The 19,403-nt window shown below is 39.1% G+C and overlaps 1 protein-coding gene across 5 annotated transcripts in view; it reads right to left on the bottom strand.

Annotated features, from left to right (window-relative positions):
* The window catches only part of ATRNL1 (attractin like 1), a 686,837-nt gene that overhangs the window by 522,031 nt on the left and 145,403 nt on the right, over positions 1-19,403 (bottom strand). For all 5 annotated transcript variants that reach the window (XM_089509984.1, XM_089509985.1, XM_089509986.1 and 2 more), the window contains 3 exons: positions 10,779-10,911; positions 9,180-9,361; positions 1,889-2,102 (listed from right to left, as the gene is read on the bottom strand). In XM_089509984.1, coding sequence (XP_089366110.1) covers positions 1,889-2,102; positions 9,180-9,361; positions 10,779-10,911 — 529 coding nt within the window. The remainder of the gene's footprint in view (positions 1-1,888; positions 2,103-9,179; positions 9,362-10,778; positions 10,912-19,403) is intronic.

Here is a 19,403-nt window from a genome sequence, read left to right as displayed (position 1 = left end):
ATGGAATTCAGCTGTGCCTTCCCCCCTCCCTAAAATGAGAGGAGCTAATCCATTTCTCTTTGGTTTTCTCCATTCTATAGCTTTATACCAAATGACAGAAAAAAGGTCTACCCTTTCTATCAAACTTCAAAAAGACCTTTAACAAAAGATTTTCTTAACAAAAGTATATATATGTTTGATATTGGACCTTTCTTTGCACAGCTTTACTCCCACACTCAAGGAACTGGTACAGCACCTGCTGCAGAAACAACCCTTAAAGGAGTGTTTGAAGAGGTGATTCTTTTTGGTCAAAGGGGACTGCTGTGCACAGTTCACAGGAGGGGCTAGTGAAATGATAGGAAAAACTGTCCTCTTCTATGGTACTGTAGAAGATATCCCAGTTAGAAAAATCTGAGTGATAACAGGGAACAAACATGCAGAAAGAATCTCACTAGGAGACTTTCCACTTGCAATTTTTTTGCTTTTAATGAAGCATATAATTCTGCATGGGGACTGCAATAACATATGGTAATTAAACATGATTTAGAAGCATTAGCAATAAAACCTTTAACTTATACTGCATCTTCCATTGTGCCATTGTTTTCAACCACAGAGCCTGATGTGTTTCTGTAAGAATAATGCTACTTTAGTCTAAAGCTGTTTTCTTGTTTTTATTTTATGTCTTAGTTTCCACTCAACTTTATCTTCTTTACTTCATCTGAAAGAAATATAAAATAATAACACAGAGACATCTTCTTTCCACCTTAGAGTTATGAGCATGGACAAAAAAAGTAATTTCATCCCATTTCGAGCTTCAGGTGTTTGCACAGCATAGAAGGCTGAAACAGGGTGAAACAGTGATGAAACCGTGCTCTGGGGTAAAAAAAACAAGAACAGAACAGAACAAAAATGTTCATTTGCTCCATTCTAACACAGAAAGTGCACATTATCATGCCAGCATATAAATGGCAAGATGCAAGTGCAGGAAGGCTTAGGTAGCTTATGGAAGTGGTCTGGAGCATGAACCCTGGGCCCGGTCAGATGCAGCCACTGGGACCTTTAGTCATCATACAAGTTTTGTTTTTTCTTTTGTTGAGCATACAAGTGGCCAGCTGCACCATTGACGTATCACACCATTGAGCCATCACATACCAAGTCACCAATAATACAATGGATGTAATAAAAACATACAAAAACTAAACAGTCCAACATGAGGCCCTGAGGTGAAGATAGGGAAGGGGGCATGTATGGGGAGCCTCCATGATTGTGCTTTGCCACTGGGCACACCAATGTACTGTATGAGCAGTGTATCAGTCACATAGGGCATCCAATGGGATGGCAACTGAGCAGGACAAGGGAGATAACTGGCAGCACAGCAATGGTGCACATGCATGGGGGGAGGTGGGAAAAATCAAGTGATGCAGCTTGGTGCATGGTGTGGAATGCCTGTGGGTGTTCAACCCATTGCAGGAGTGGGCTATTTGGAGAATGGGGGTTCCTCCCGATTCAGGAAAACCAGTTTTTCCATTTCATCTGCTCAGCATCCTACTGAAATAAAGCATGAAGCTTCACAAGTATTCAAGCATATACATATATAAATCACTGGATCAAACTGCACAGACCTCAATATTGCATCTGAATTCACTAAATATGTGAGTGTAACACAAATTATTATTTTTCAAACTTTCAGAAATACATGGTCAGTTTTTGAAAGGAATATTCCCTATGCCCTACTCAAACCTAAAATTAAAGACTAACATCCTAATCTATATCTCTCATTAACTTAATCCAACCAGCATTATCTAGAATTTCTCTATTATCCATGTTATAAATTATGTTAATACAAAACAAACACAATAAAACAAAATTCTTTCAAAAGTAACATATTCAATGCAATAAGCTTTCTTACCAACAGGTTTTTCACATACGAGGCCATCAGCCACAGCTGTACATGGATTTGCTTTCAGGCCTGCAACTTCAGCCCTTTCAAGATAGGCACAGAATCCAGAGTCATTTGGTTCTCCAGGAAGCCATTGCAATGTGGTGTTTGTAAAAGGAGACATATCATCCCATCCCCAATAAGAAATATTGATCTTGCGCAGACCAACCCAGGGTGATATTTTCTGTGAAGGAAAACATAAATGGACCACATTAATCACTTGGATAAGCAATTGTTACCACTGTCTTTTCTTCTCAGTACTTCTATATGAAGCTGTCTAAATACCCTAAAGGCACCATATTGCATTTTATCTTGGAGGTTGAACAGGGTCAGCTCTGGTCAGTACTTTGATAGAAGGCCACCAATGAATGCTGGAGACTATATTTCAAAGGAAGAAACTGGCAAAAGCACCTCTCATTCTTGCCTGAGAAAACCCTATGAAATTCATGGGTCATCATAAGGTGACAGGCAATGTGAAAACACAGACACATTCACACTTCTATAGGGAGCCCACCCCATATGTGGCTTGCCATCAGCAGCTTTAAGCTTACATGGACAGCAAACCCTGAATGTTACAGTGGCACCCACATGCAGGAGCGCGATAACCCAATTATGTGTGCAGATCAATATGTGTTGCAATCACCCAAGAACAGAGGTGTGGTTTATATTCCTCTAGTGTTGAACGTGATCGCATCCACAGAGCCTCCATTTCCTGATCTCAGCAGATAGGGAGAAGAGGTATTCACATGAATATTTATTTGCATGGCCCTCAGCCCAGCATTTGGCACTCTGTGTAGCATACTGGGAGTCAGTGAGTGCCAATAAGTGGCCCTGGTTAGCTGTTGGGTGGAGTCCTATGAAAGAGTAGGTTTGAGAGGATAAGTACCCATTCTAAGACCTTTAAAAATCTAATACTCTGATTGGCCTTTGAGAGCAGGACGTCATCATCTTTAAGGTGAGATTCTTCTTCGAAGATGAAGAGGAGCATATAGCCATGTGAGGGTTTTCACATTTCCATCCCATGCCTCTTGGGAGATCCAGAGTGGCCAGCTGATTAAATAAGCCAGACACATCATGTCAGCCGAGTCCTTATCTAATAATAATTTATAGGGCCCTTTCTGCCAAGGGTCTACCAGGAAACAAAACATGAGCAGGGGAAACTAATTTAAGACTGGAAATGCCATCTCAGATGAGAATCCAACCACTTGGATCCAGGTCATAAGCAGATGTATATCCTCCCCTTACATTTATCCATACCAGCAGGACACACATTAAATTCCTGTCTATAAGCCACAGGCCCATACTTAAGACAATATAAATCTGTGAACACAGTATCAACCTCCCATATGCCTGTCAGATTCCTGAGAGGGATTCCAGTTTAGCAAGAGAAACAAGTGGCACAATATTTGGTTTGGCAAAAAAACCAAAAAACCAAAAATAAAAAACAAACATGTTTTAGAAGAATGTATCCCACTGGTGCAAGACCAACTAAACAACAACAACAACAATAATAGGATTTATTTATATACCGCCCAATCACTGGGAATCCGGGCGGCTTACAACAGAGGGGATAATAGACGGTTCCCTGCCCTCAGGCTTACAATCTAAAAAGACACGACACAAAAGGAGAAGGGAATGGGGGGGGGGGGATCAGGTCCAGCATTCTTCTCTCCCTCTGAGGCCTGGACCAAGGCAGATGGACTGGAGGGAGGGCTCTTCTTCTTAATCAAGGCCGGGCCCGATAGCGTTGGGCCTGTCCTTTCACTCCCTCCAGGCCAGAAGATGACAGTTGGAAGGAGGGAGGGGAGGGTCAGATTGGTAAAAATTATCTGGGAGGGGCCAATGTATACATCATCATTTGCACAGCTCAGGCAAATGTCATCTGATTATTGAACCAATTTTCTAATACGACAGTAATTTGGTTAGGGAAAATAGCTGGGTAATGGGAATCTGACTGAGCGTAGATAAGACCAGAAAAAAGTAGTTAAAGGCATCAGCTGTTTCTTTGTACTCCACAAGGAACTGTGTCATCTATCAGCCTGACATCTCCTTTAAGCAAGGCAAACTGTTTTACCCCAATGTCACATTTGTAACACCAGTTACCACGTGTGGGTCTAAGGCATATTAAGGTTCATCCTCAATTCATCGCAAATGCATTAGACTTGGCTGTGGGCCAGATACACCTCTCTGCCTGTTTCTAATCAGGCTAGAGACATTGGAACAAACACAATTTAGGAAACGCCAAGGTTGTAGAACATTTCTCCCAAAAAAGGAATCCTTGTAAGTAATTCGGGGGGAGGGGGGGGACTCCATTCTTTTGCTTTGAGGTGGACATGCCTACCACATTTATTTAAGAGGGGCCAACATGATCTCTACATGTTGTGCTCATACCAGTGTTCCAAGTCACTCCCGACATTACTTCCTACAGGTGTTGCTAGTGCTGTAGAATCAGCCAGGAATCATGTTGATCTAAAAGCGGATCAAGGCTCCATGCCTCAGCAAAGCTATAAGACTATAGGCAATTAAGTCTGTGGTCAGTTTCACTGAAAGCCTAATTGTATGATTGCAGCCTCCATCCCCATGTTCTCCAGTAAATACTATCAATGCAATGCACTGATTTGTATGGCATTTATTTTATATTGTTTTAAAAAGAAGATTATAATATTCTTAGCATATCAGGCATTCTGCACTAAGAATGTCTAATCTGTTTGTATTTTAGAAGGCTGGTTAAAGATAGCCTTTAGTTAATGTTGTAGTTGTTCTTTTATTGTAATTTATTATGCTCCTTCCTTATGTTTAAATTCTGCCTTTAATTATTGAGTATCTTTTACCTTAAGTTAAATGAATAAATATGTGGATTTGCTTGAAAACTAATATCCCATTGCATTTTTGGTATCTTCTGTATACTAAACACAGTTTGACTATATCACATGACCATGGAGATTATCGCACGGCCATTTTTGCCCTGGCCATGCACAGGATAGGATTAGAGCAGAACAGAGTGAAATGTGTGTTATCGCATAGTAAATTGCTGCTGCGCTGCCACCGACCATCGCCCATCGTCCGAGTGCACTCTGCCAGCCGATTTTGGTGGTACAGAAGTCTGAAAACCACATGTGCCCCAAATATTTGTAGTACCCTCCCAGTACCTTCTGTCCACAGTAGTGGGTACTGAATTTTCCCCAAAAAATAGTTGGGACGGGGCAATTTGACTACTGACACATGCCTTGTTGCCAATTAGACCCATGAGCATGGAAGTTCCCTGGAAATACAACTCTATTTGCAAACAAGTTCTACAAGAAGCAAAGTAACACTTTCTTCACCATCACCACAGCCAATTTGGGTGTAGTAGCAAAGGCATGCACCCTGGTGGCTTTGGGGGTGACATAGTCCTTCCTGATCCCATGAAGTTGCTTAGACTTGGATAATTGATCTGCTGTGTTAAACAACGGGGTGTGTACCATATATACTCATGTATAAGTTGACCTCATGTATAAGTTGAGGGCAGGTTTTGGGGCCAAAATCATGGATTTTGCCATGACCCTTAGATAAGTCGAGGGTAAAACTTAGGGGCTTGTAACAAAGGATCTAAAGGATGAAGCAAAGGAAAACAGTGCCAGATAACTGGCAGTGATTAGTTTCTGTAACTTTATAACTTTCCATAAATTTTATAATTTACAACTCTTTTGAGTCCAGGTTTAATCATGTAGTAAAGCACCAACTTCATTTAAAAAAAAAATGATTCATTGCAAAGCAACATCATAACACCCTGTTTAACATAAGAATTGTCTTACATTGAACTGATATGAATAGTTTGATAAGGAATGGAAAGTACATAGTTGGGTCATGCTACAACATCCTCTGGATAAGTTTTTAACTAGAAGTATATTTCAATGAAACCAATAACATGCTTCAATGGGTTATTACAGTTTAAAAGTTTGCATGCTGGTTGACCCGGCTGAAATCACAAGGGCCGCATTCACAAAGAGGTGAATAGACAATCCCCAAGGCTATTGTTCATAAATTTCAAGGAAGCTTTCCACTACTTTTTTTAACATTATAACTTTGATTTTAACACAGAAAAACTGACAAAAAAAAACTTTTATTCATACTCTTCAAAGCCTGATTTCTCATCACTAGAATGATTGAATAAATGGTGGAACTGTTCTTCAGTGACATCATCAGCATAAACATCATCTGTGCTATCACAGTCAATTGAATGATTGTCTGATGCTGATTCATTTTTGTCTTCATAGGTGGCATCGTCCTCTGTTCCATCCATGGCACTACTGATGCCACATTTTAGGAACGACTTCTTCACCAGTTCTGGGGGAATTGAATCCCAAGCAACCTTTACCCATTTTGTTATTATATGGTTTCATAAGATTCCCTCCTTTTGTTAATTTTGCTTGTCCAGAACACATCCATTGTTGCCACATATTGTGCAGTCGTGCTTTGAAAGGCTTGTTGATACAAACGTTCAGTGGCTGCAGCATTGATGTCAGGCCACCTGGAATCCAGTCTCCATTTTCTTTGCTTTATCTTTGGTGTCGAGTGACATGTGCAAGAAACATCCCACATCAATAGTGAAGGCTGTGATATTAATCCTACACCTGGTTGCCTATCCCACAGCCACCTTTTAGTGCCCTCCTCATCCATTCAGCTTTTAAGGTGAACACGAACAGTTATGACTGATGGAATTTTTAAGTTCTTTGTCATTGTTTTTCTTTTTAATATAATTACGGGATACAGCTTTGTGCCATTTTCCAGACAAGATAGGATGACTATGAAATGGGTCTTTTCATGACCAATTGTTTTCACAAGTACCAACAATCTACTCTCTCTGGAGGCCTTTTGCAATGCCTGGATGGAAAAAAGGAGCTACAGTGGCCCTTTGAGACTTTCCTGGAGCAGCAGAGAAGCGACCTCTGTCTGCCAAGGCAGGGAAGTACCAAAAAGCCACTGCCGGAGCTGCCGTTTTTATTCTCGGGCATTCCAATAGAATAGGCCACTGGAGACTTCCTCAGCAAAAAGGTTGGGATGTCCTGCTGAGGCATCTTTCACTATTAAACAAACCCCTATCACCTCTTTTTTCTCTCTCTCCCTTCCTTTGTCATTTGCAGCCTTGGAAAGCGGGCTTGGGGTAGAAGGCTCATCCCCCCCATATCTCTCCCCCCCCACTCCTCCTCCTCTCTTTTTCTCCCAACTTTTGGCAAACACAGCCTTGGAAAAGGGGATTACCCTAATGACCCTTATATAAGTCTACCCAGGATTTTGAAATCTATTTTGGGGCATAATTTTTTTCACTTATAGACGGGCATATGCGGTAACTCACAGCCCCTGAACTGCATGTGTCTCAGGCTCTCTTTAATAAGTGAAGTGTCAAAACAAAACACTTTGCTGATGAAGGTCAAGAAGACTTTTTACCTGCTGAGCAATCAGGAAAATTTCTTTTTATTTATTTATTTATTTGTTTATTTGCTTGTTTATTTAACAATAACTAGGTTGTTCTGAATAAAGGCACTTTTAAAATTCTTTTTCTTACTGTCAAATTATTTATGTTAATGCTACAAACTATTATTTTACTAAAGTCATTCCATTTTAAATATTTAAGTCTAAAGAATAGAGATATTTCAGGCTAGCAGACATTTCTCAGCTGCCTATATTTGGAAACGTTACTCAACTATCTGTAACATAAAGGTCATCTAAAATGAAATCAAACACCCTAAATCATGATGACTGGAGTCTGAAAGAAAAGGCATATGAAGGAAAATCAAGGAAAATCTCACCAAGCTTCTCTGGCAAGTGATAGCACATTCAGGTTGACTTACACAAAATAAATGGAATGGGAAAGATAGACAGATAGGAATAGAAGAGAAATTACTTTTGGGAAAGAGAAAATCAGAAGTGAGATAAAGCATAAATCACTGTAACATTTCATTAGAAGCTTTTCGATAAGCAAATGATCATTTAACCCAAGATATAGCCTTTAAGTACATGCATTTGTCTACTTTTGCTGCATATCATCTGTGGGTTATCTCAAATTTACCAAGCTTCAGTGTCTCAAGAAATAATTCATTTGAATAAAAGTATATTTTGTACACCATCACCTTGAAGAAATTTAAGGTGGGAAGAACAATCTCTCCAGTCAGCAAATGTGTCAAAATGACAGTGTGTCACAAGCTGTATTATTGCATTTAAAGGGCTTTAAACATTCCATATGGGGGTATATGAAGTATATGTGTGCACAATTAACACTCAAAAGAAGAAAGACTTAAGAAAAGTAAATACAGTCCACAATACTTTTAATTTTGTGTTATGATCACAATTAAAGTAACTTGCTGGATCTTTCTTTAGAGATATCAACAGTTCCACTATAATATTTAAACTTTACAACATTTTCTAAGAAACAATTATCTTTTTTGTCCTAGTTAAGGTTTCACCAATACAGCCGGCCCTTTTTATACACAGATTTTTTATAAATGGATTCAAGCATCCACGGTTTGAAAATGTTCAAAAAATATAAATTTACCTTGATTTTACATTTTTTATAAGGGACACCATTTTGCTATGTCATTATATTTAATAGGACTTGAGCATACACGCATTTTGTTATACACAGGGGATCTTGGAACCAAACCCCAGCATATAATAAAGGTCCACTGTATGTCCTAACTGCAACTGCAACAGCAATAAAACCATATGACATAAACAATTTTTTTAAAAAAATCTGTTATCTCACTGGCAAGATCACCAAGCCACCCATTAAATTTAAAAATCATATGTACTGCAAAACAAACGCTGCCATCTAACACTCAAATAACAGCAGAAAGAGGTCCTGAAGAACTAAAGTTTGAATATATAAATCATGAGGATGAGAAAATACAGCAGAACAGATCCTGTACTGGTGAGAGAACTGGCACCAAGTACAAATACTTGAGATTTACCTGGGGCCCATTCACACTACACAATTATAGTGGTATATTCCACTTTGCCATGGACTTATCCTATGGAATCCTGAGTTTGCAGACTCATGAGACACTAAAGCTCTTTCTGGCTGAGAATTCTAAATATCTCTCCTTAAACTTCACATCCCATGATTCTATAGGATGTTACCATTTCAATTAAAGTGGAATCAGCACTATAGCAGTGTAATATAAATGGTTTCCTGGCATCAAGCTTTTTTTTCTAAAAATGATTGATAAAACCAGTCTTCATCTTATATTTGCATAGGTACTATTGAATTAAACATCCATGTTACCTGGACCGTATACTTCTGTATTTCATCCAAAACAAATTCCACTTCTTTCGAGGTTGTTAATGAAGCAAGGATTCCATTTAAACCATAACAGTAAAGTCTGGCATTGTCATAATTCTCACGACTGGAGTTTATACGGAGGCAGGCATCTCCAACATGATTCCATCCTTCTCCACACAGATGAGCTAGTAAAAAGGTACATAAGTTTAAACATAGTTATGAAAGAAAAAAACACCACATTGAGAACTAGGTTTTAGTACAACTGTTCAGCTAATAGGTATATAATCCACATTATAATTTAGTTGTTCTTAATATTATACTACATACATCCCATTAATCCTGTGCATTAATGGGATGTAAAAAAAAATTACTAACAAATTTTCTTATAAAATTATCCCAAAATATGAAAATTGCTCCAAAAAGAAGAAAAGTTCTAGCAATCTGGCCAAACAGGGGGGGGGGGGGGGGGACTTCTGAAATTCTTCCTTGCATGTAAAAAGATCAATCTCCCTAGTGCATTGTACCATAGTGGTTTAATAGTACCAAATATGTTAAATTAATGAAATAAAGCTTCAACAAAAGTAGCTGCACAATGAGTTACATAATGGGTTGCTGTGGGGAGGAAGCCACCTAATAAGACAACAACACAGAATTGGAGGAAAAGGCCACAACTTTATTAACAAACAGCACAAAGGGTAGGGTTGGCCCAAAGCATAAGGTCTAGATCTGGAAACATCAATCAACACCCCCGTTGTCTGATGTAAGGTTGCTTGGTCATGACCAAGCATCGGGATGACGTAGGGGCAACAGAAACGCCCTCTCATATATATGCAACCACTCAGTCACATATTCCAATAAGTCCCTAGTCCCCGAGAGATGTTCACTTGATCTGGCCCCACAATGGCCACACCGCCTGCCTTCAGCGCTCCCAGGTCAGTGCAACCAAGCCCTGGAAACCATGACCACTACATCCAGGACCTATGCTGCCACCCTAAAACAAAGTTGTGACAAGGGAGGGAGGGTGGGAGAGCCGAGCTAAAATGGCACTACATGGCATGCGACGTGGCCTTAAATAGGCCCACCCACCAATAGGGGGCCTGGAAAGAGCTGAGGCAGCACCTCCCATGCCCCTTCCACCAATAGGCTGCGCTCGGGGATGCTAGCCAGCCAATCATGGCCTCTTCCCTTTTGCAATGCAAGTTGTGATATGTAGTCCCAGCACCCACTGCAAAACAGCCACCCTTTCTGGCCCCAGCAGCCAATGGCGGGCCTTCCCGCCGGCCCAAAGGCTGCTGGGGCAAGGCAGGCCTCCGCAATTGCAGAGACTAAGGCACCTTCTGCCCCAGCAACAACGCTGGCCCAGTAAGTCTGGCGGCGTCATTTAGGCCAAGTTATTTCAGGGAAATGGTAACGTGGTGGTTTATATACACTATGCTGTATTACTATGGTTTACACCCTCAGATTTAACTTTTAGATTATATATTGTTGTGTGATTAATAAAAAAATAATTCTTCCAAGTTTTTTCTTATTACTGTCAATGTATTCCTAATCCCTTTCCTTTAAGAAAATAAAAAATATATATTTCAAATTGTCTTCCTTTACCTGGCAAAGCTTGGCATTCTTGCTGGCGTTGGTCCCATTGGCAGTTGAGATTCAGTGAACAACTTTTACAGCTAGTCAACTTATTACATATCTGTTCATTTCTTACATGACATTTGGTGTAATTTTTCACTGACTAGAATATAAGGAAATATATATTGTTAATATTTTGAATGAAGCAAAGACACAGAAGAAACTGAATGCTCCCCACATACAGTCAGCCCTCCACATTAGTGGCTTTGACCTTTGTGGATTTGCTTATTCACGGATTTGAGTAGTATGTTCTCTCTAGGTATTTCTAGGTGCAACTCTGTATCCAGTGCAACTTTGCCAGAAGTTGACCACAGAGTTGTGATGGAAGACCAAGAGTTTCCTAAAGAAAATATTTCTCTGGGTATTTGAAGGTTCTCCAACAGAATTCTCTGATCGACTGCCTATGGATGTTGATCGAAGAGTTGCACTGGAGGACCCAGAGATTACTAAATAGGTGTTCTCTCAGGTAAAAAAATAATGTTGTTTTTTTTTAATTTGCAGTTTTTCCACCTTCACAGGAGTCCTATGCCACTAATCCCACCAAATGTGTAGGGCCCAATCTACTAGTATGCTAAATTTGAATATATTACAGTTGTCCCTCCATATTCGCTAGGGTTAGGGGAACAAGACCCCCGTGAATATGGAAAAACCGCAAATAACTGTTTTTACCTGAGAGGACACCTCTCTAGGAATCTCTAGGTCCTCCAGCGCAACTCTGTGGTCAATGTCCAACATACACTGACCACAGAATGGCACTGGAGTAGCTACAAATGGTCTTTCAGTGCAACTTTTAGTTAAAGTTGACCACAGAGTTGCACTGGAGGACCTAGACAGTCCTAGAGAGAACATATTAATGAAATCCGTGAATAATGAAATCCGCAAATATCAAAGCCGCAAATATGGAGGGATAACTGTATTTAATTTTTGAAAGTTATCAATGTACATTTCCAGACTTTACTTGTTCCTTAAAGCACAATGTGATCTACTATTTTATTTCAAGATAAATATACACATGCCAAGAGCCACTCATATAAAATTGTATCCATTAATTTAAAATATTTGAAGAGGTCATCAAGAATGGCTGTACCTCTGCTTCCTAATATTATGATGGGACACATATCAAATTCAAGTATGAGCAGTTATACTTAATGGGGGATTAGGATCTCATTTCGTGCACAGGCATCCATATCAGAACACAAGATGTAAAGTGAAAAACAAAAGCAAGATATACAGGTTGAGCCTCCCTTATTCAAAATGCATGGGACCAGAAATGTTTCAGGTTTTTGAATACTTATATTTGCATGTACACATACAATACATAGTGAATGAGGGATGGAGGAAAGGGGGTTAGTCACACATCCAGTGTGAGCTGGGTTTTGCCTGAAGGAGCTGTTGCTCCACCACTGTCAGAAATTGGAGGGGGAAAGAGAAAAGGAGAAAGAAGGGAGGACTCCAGTTCTTGCAGATCTGCTTACAGAAGACCCCTGTAAAATGCAGGTCGCCCAGACACTCCCCCAGCACTTTTAGGAAAGTAGCCCTCATCACTGGGAAGGGAGGGGAAAGTCCAAGTGAGATTCAGCCATCGTCATTCAACTACTGTAGCCATCGTAGCTGGAAAGAGAGGGAAAATTTCAGGTAGATCTTGCCACCACCAACTGGCACTTCATTTGGATCCACTTAGACTTTTCCCCTCCCTTCCCAGTTACAAGGGCTACTTTCCTAAAAGAACATGTGCTGCCAGCCGGAGAGGCATCTGGGATGTTTGCTTTTTACAGGAACCTTGTGTGAGAGTGGCTGCAGGAACCAGAGTCCTCCCTCCTTCTGCCTCTTGTCTTTTCCCCATAACATTTCTGACAGTGTTGAGCTCTTTGAGGAAAAAAACTATTCAAGCACTGAACATGTGACTAATCCCCTTTCCTCAGACATGGAAGTGGGCAACCGGCAGTAAAACGTTTGGAGGTTTGGAGAATTTTGGATTTCTGAATAAGGGAGGTTCAGCCTCCATCTGGAGAGGTTAAAATCTCTATCATCCAAGAAAAAGCTGAAAAGGAACTGACCATCCATGCTGAACAAAAAGAAAACAAGGGGAGGGAGAGAAGGGGAGAAAGAAATGAGAGCAGTAGTAACAAAAAAAATGAAGAAATCTAGCTGACATAACATATATACAAAAAGAAACAGTGCGGTTTCCTTTAATATGGAAAACCACTAAGTAACTATGGAGAGAGGAATGAACTATAAAGAATCTTGCCTTTTCAGTCATCTGGATTAAGTAACCTATGCACTTTTCCTCTCTACAGTGAAAAAATTAAGATTCCCAATTGAAAACCAGATTTTTTTCTGGAACATCAAGGAGTGACCATATAACACCAATACTGAAGTCACTCCACTGGCTGCCTATTAGTTTCCAGGCACTGTACAAGGTGTTGGTTATCACCTTTAAAGCCCTACATGCCTTGGGCCCAACTTATTTAAGGAATCGCCTACTTCCATACAATCCGCACCGTGCTCTCAGGTCCTCTGGGAAGAATTTATTGAACCCTTTAAAGACAAGGTTAGTTGCTACCTCCCAGAGGACTTTTTCTGCAACCGCTCCCAGCCTGTGGAGTGGCCTTCCAGATAAAATCCATCAAATCACCGGCTTGGATGCTTTTAAGAAAGCAGTTATGACGGACCTCTTCCAGCAGGCCTTTCCAGAACAAAGTCCTCAGCCATACAATCACCACACAACGACCACTCCCATACACTATGGACATCTATGTATTATGTTATGACTCTGCCCACGACTATTTGATTTTATACTTAATGTCTTATGTAGTTTTAATTGCAAATTGTTTAATTCTTTTTTAAGGGGGGATATTGTGTATATGATACTACTATATGATTTTCTATGCTGTTAGCCGCTTTTACAAAAAGCGGGATTTAAATAAAAGTTTTAATTTTTTTATTTTATTTATTTAAAACTATTTGAGCGGCCAAACAATAGTTTAATGCTGCAGACTGCTAATAGTTCAACTTAATATCGGCTGCATTAAGGCAGCATGGATTCTTTAGCATTCTACCTTACAGGGAATGAAACAGTGTACTAGTACTAAATAAGCCTGCTAAACAATGAGGTCTGTCCACCATTTGTTTATTGTGATGTCCAAATGCATTCTGGCTTCCAACTAACCAGAGAAGCCAGAATCATGTAGGCGTTACAATTCTGACTTGTTTGTGAAGAGATAAGCCAGAGTGCCTAGCTCAGACATCACACTTAAATAAGCAAAAATGGAAGGTTCTGGTTTAGCTGCTTTTTCTTCCAATGGGAGCAATCAAGCAGGATGCAATAGAATGTTACTTAATTCTAAAGAACTTATTTTGCCATCTGAGCACACCCACTGAATGTTGGGGTTGTTCACATTGCGTTATAAACCAATATGCAAACTGGTTTAAAAGAGAGTTGTTCACACTTGCACACCTTTAAATACTCTTGTCATCTGTATGACAAAGATGTGCATGATTTGACTGACATTTTTTTAAAAAAAACTATCAGTGGGGGTGGGGGTGGGGGTTAGGGGTCGTTTTTTCTCTTTCCTCAGAAATAAAACCACAACAGACTCTGCTCCCAAGTTGGCTCAAACAAAACTCTCACACATATTTCATTTATACCCCTCATTTAAACCCATGGGGGTTTCTTGGCTGAGAGAGTGTGACTTCCCTCAAAGCTAAGCTATCCCCGGGGGTTACTTGGCAAGGTTTCTTCAGAGGGGCTTGTGTCATTGCCATCCTCTGAGGCTCAGAGAGTATGACTCCCCCCAAGGCTAACCTATCCCAGGGTATCTTGGCAAGGTTTCTTCAGAGGGCTTGCCAACGCCATTCTGCAAGGCTGAGAGAGTGTTACTCCCCCCCCCTCCAAGGCTAACCTATCCCAGGTTTTCTTGGCAATGTTTCTTCAGAGGGGCTTGCCATCACCATCCTCCAAGGCTGGCAGGGGGGAGGGATTCCACCACACAGTGTGATGTAGATGTGCATCATTAAAAAACCCAAGAACAATCAAAATGGTGGCTCCATTTTAAATTGATACAAATGGTAATGTGAATTTAATCAGGATTAAATTGCCACAGAGAGATTCAATCGTGCTAAACATAATGGGAAATTTGATTCAGTATTGCATCATCGAATCTCCCTGGATCTACTCATTACAAAAACGCTAGTGTGAATGAGCCCTTAGTGTACTATCCCCTTGCATACTGTCAAGGATTAAATACAGTACATTGTAATTTTTTTTCCATAGTAGGATCAAATAATTATCAACAAAATGAGGCAACAATGATCTGAATTCTTACTGAACCATCCATTTCAGACCACACTGTGGAAGATGCCTTATCAGTCTTACAGCAGAGGTTTATCAAGGGGTCAAATGCACATATGAAAACACCATTCTTTGTTATAAGAACTCTACTTAGCTACATACATAACAAATTAGCTATATCAAAATGTTGCGAAGCAACAGAAGGTAAGCCTGTAAAAATATGCACAGATGAATTTCAGAGAACCATTTATACCTATTTGCATTTAGGTTGGCTCAGTCATTATACATTATTGACAATGCTGCCTGAGAGGTATGTTACAATGAATTTTAAATTGCAAGTAAGCACCATCTGTTCACTTAACACTGTCCCCACCTAATATTCCTTGTTAACATGTTATTATCACAATGTCAGAATCCTGAAAAGTTCAGGCTGCATTTCAAAAATGAATCCATATGTTAGTAAGCAATGCCAAATGAAAATAGCTAAAAAAAATATTTTACCACTTTTTCATGATATGATTTCCTGACTATCAACAACCCAAAACTACTTAACTGTGTTTAAAAGAAAAGAAACTATTTTCTGCATTATGCTACATATCCCCCTACTCCCAATCCTAATTTCCTTTTAATCCAATTTTCACACTCTTTTTGAGACAAATTTCAGTAGCCTAGTGTAAATGCAAATCCAAAAGGTAATTCTTGTTAACACTAAGGTTCTAGCTAAAACTAACAAATCATGATAAAACATCTGTTACACAGGTTTTCCTGTAGTTGTTAAAAATGTAAAACACCAGAATGAAAGGACATATATAAAAATACAATTTTTTCAGTTACTATGTTAAGATAGCTATTATGATAGAATATTGGTTGAGATGTCTTGATATCATGCTTCACGAAAGTAAATTAACATGATCCCACCCCCAAACTATACTTTGTTGCTGTTGTGTGTTTTGTTTCCGACTGATGACAACCCTAAGGCAAACCTATCATGAGGTTTTCTTAACAAGTTCCTTCAGAGGGGGTGTGTATTTGTCACCTTTTGGGGCTAAGGCAGTGGGTTTACATGGCTGAGCCGGGTTTCAAAACCTGGTCTCCAGAGTCCTAGTCCAGTGCTCAAACCACTACACCATGCTGGCTCTCAAGTCTATACTAAATGATGGGTTACAAGAGGGAGGTGGAGCTTCAAAAGATAGATTTTTTATGTGTCTTTGTGTTTTTCTTCTTCTTTTGAACTTACAACTATAGTGCTCTCCATCACACACAGGGCCCCAAGAACTATTTTTAAAGTGTAGGAGCTCAACACTGCCAAGCAGGTTTTTATTATTTTTGTTTATTTGCAGTGGAAGAGCAAATTATGTTTCCCATAAAGCAGAATGCATACTTAGAAGTCTCGCCATGTATTCAGTGTAGCTCACTCTCAAATCAGTGTAAATAGGACAGACTTCATGCATTATTATTGTTAGAAAAAAGGCATGACAAAAACATATTTTTGTTAATATTTCTTAGTGCTCAATCCTTTAGTACACTTCTGATGGATAATGCCTGAGGAGGTTCAACTATGTAGGCATCATGTTAATCCAATTTTTCCAGACAATTTCAAGTGTGGCTCAGGCCCCTAACATGCCTCACTGTTCCTAGTTTCATGTTCACTCATATTTATTATAGGCAAGCAAAATGTGAGAAGCAGAAGCAATGAACAAAGCAGAAGCATATGTAATACAATCCACTTCTACAATATGTTAGGTTGACTTGGTACTAAACCTAGCTAAAACTTTCTGCCTGGACACTAATTAAATAAGTTTACTTCCATAAGAGGCCTAAATTGTTTTGACAATTCCAACTAAACTAAAGTAAGTGAATTAGAAGAACTTGCATATATGTTGATTTATGAAATCACAATTTATTCAAGGGTTTTACTTGGTACTAACAACAGGATTCTATGGCAATAGTTCTCACATATTTTCAATTTGCTAACACTGTAATCAAATTCAAGGGTTTTCCCTCCTCAAATTCTCTGATGCTTTACTGTTATCCATGACTTATCAAAAATAATTGCTAGTGGCTCAGTATGTTCATTAGTTAATTCCCGCAAGATGTAGAGAAGCATATACAATGGGGCAACTGATTAAAGTAGTTCAAGGTTTATTTTGTTTGTGTCAGTATTTCAGATATTTTAAGTATTCCCCTGCTTCTTATCAACCTTACAAATGACATTTTTCTTCTTAAGTTCCTGTGAAGGCTTGTGAATTTGCTTATTAAAAGTTCAATGATGACTCTAAGATTCCTAAACAATTATATTTCTTTCTAACAGACCTAGCAATATTTTTCTTTTTCTTTTTTAAATCCCATCTTTCTGTATTGATTTGCAAGATTTCAAAACAGGACTTATATTTAGAAATATTTTTCAAACAATTATCTCTTTGATTATTAATCCAGATATAAATTAACCCTGTCACTGTCTATGCAACTTCACTGTTCCCTCATTTGTGTATCACAATTAAGCTTGAAGTCTTATCATGGGGTGAAACAGTCTGCCCCTTTGCACTGGCTTGAGGGCAGGGACAGAGTGTGGTGTTTGGATGCCGCAGACTGTGATGCCACCCCCAAACCAGTGCCACACCACCCACCCAACCACATGGTGAACAGCTTTACAGTGCTGCAGGGATGCGGCGTTTATATGCCACACACCACAGGAGTGCAGCAAAGCCATGCTGGTGGCAGAAAAGCCAAGTTGGGGGCCTTGAGTGTGGTTGCCACAGCCCCAACCCAACATTCAAAGGGGCATTGTCAAGCCACCCCTTCAGGGCAGTCTGTTTCGGCCCATAGTTTTTCATTTTCCCCACATCAAGAAACTATCATTACCAGCTACAAGTTAGGATCTTAAAACTACTTCAAACCATGGTTTAGGATCCTAGCACGTTTCTGCATATTTAAATGAAATATGCCATATAACCATTATCATGTATTGGTTATACAAGGAATCTATTCCTTTGCTTAAATGTAGAACAAGAATGGATGATTGAGAAGAATCCACTTTAATGTACTTTCTATTTTTTCTGTGTATCCTGCATTTTAGCATTCCTGAACTGTCTAGAGAAGATAAGAAAGGGTGTGATAAGCAGGACTGCCAAAGGATTATTCATATCTCACCTTATTATGGTAATATTTCAAGAAAAGAACAACCAACAAATTGGCAAATTCACAGAAAGTGAAACATAGAGACATTGTAAAATTAAACTCAGAAAGAAATTCAAGTCTCCATCACTTCCTGCCCAATTCTGCATATGAAGAAAGACATAAGGTTGGGCACATACCTGTCACCAGTTCCCTCTGCCAATCCCTCCCATTGCCCTCCCTAAAGCCTAAAATAAGTTGCAGTGATAGGAGGCTGCCATATAACCATTCTCATGTATTGGTTATACAAGGAATCTATTCCTTTGCTTAAATGTAGAACAAGAATGGATGATTGAGAAGAATCCACTTTAATGTACTTTTTCTGTGTATCCTGCATTTTAGCATTCCTGAACTGTCTAGAATTTCAGCTCCATTGCTTTCCCAATAAAAATAATATATGATGTGAGGCAAGTCCAAAGTATAATTTCTGTTCATTAACCAGCTGTCCTTGCCTAACAGGCCTTAGATGATATATGCATGTAATGTAATATTCTTGGTCTAGTCCTTCCCGTTCTTTATTTCCTATCTAGACATTTTAGCATTGTTTTTCTAAGCATCATATATGAAAAAATATGTAAACTGTTATTTAGAACTTTACAATCATTGCATTTACAATCAAGCGTTTGTTTGCTTTTAGAAAGAAACTTCATCTTAACTATAAATGTTTTTTATCAACTAAAAAATACCCACAGTATTCTGATGTGCTTGCAAGGATTTGTCTTATCTCAAGTAATTTTTACTCTCCTGTCAAAAGCTCTACTGTATGCCACTGATAACACATAAATAAAGACAATCGCTTTTGATAATAATCTCAATGTTTCTTCCCAAGTAAACATGTAGCAGGGGTGGGATATAGATTATATAGATTTTCTTTTTAAATTGAAAGAAATAATGTGGTAGTTAAAATCCCTCCCTCATAATTAATATATATATATATATATATATATATATATATGAAGCCAGGAAAAACATAACAATTTTTTTAAAAAGTCAACTTTCTGTGGGAATGTACACTATTATTTGAAAGTAAATCATCCATGATAACCTGATTAATATCCCAGACCCCCTCCTTTTTTGCAGATCTTCAAATGTATCACATCAGACTCTACTGCTATACCTTATAAATTAAG

This window comes from Sceloporus occidentalis, unplaced genomic scaffold (genome assembly GCF_023333645.1).
Source record: "Sceloporus occidentalis isolate IW3139 unplaced genomic scaffold, rSceOcc1.0.p SCAF_2, whole genome shotgun sequence".
In the NCBI taxonomy this organism is placed as follows: Eukaryota; Metazoa; Chordata; class Lepidosauria; order Squamata; family Phrynosomatidae; genus Sceloporus; species Sceloporus occidentalis.
The sequence above is the reverse complement of the archived record's forward strand: the minus strand, read 5'-3'. Positions and strand labels throughout refer to the sequence as shown.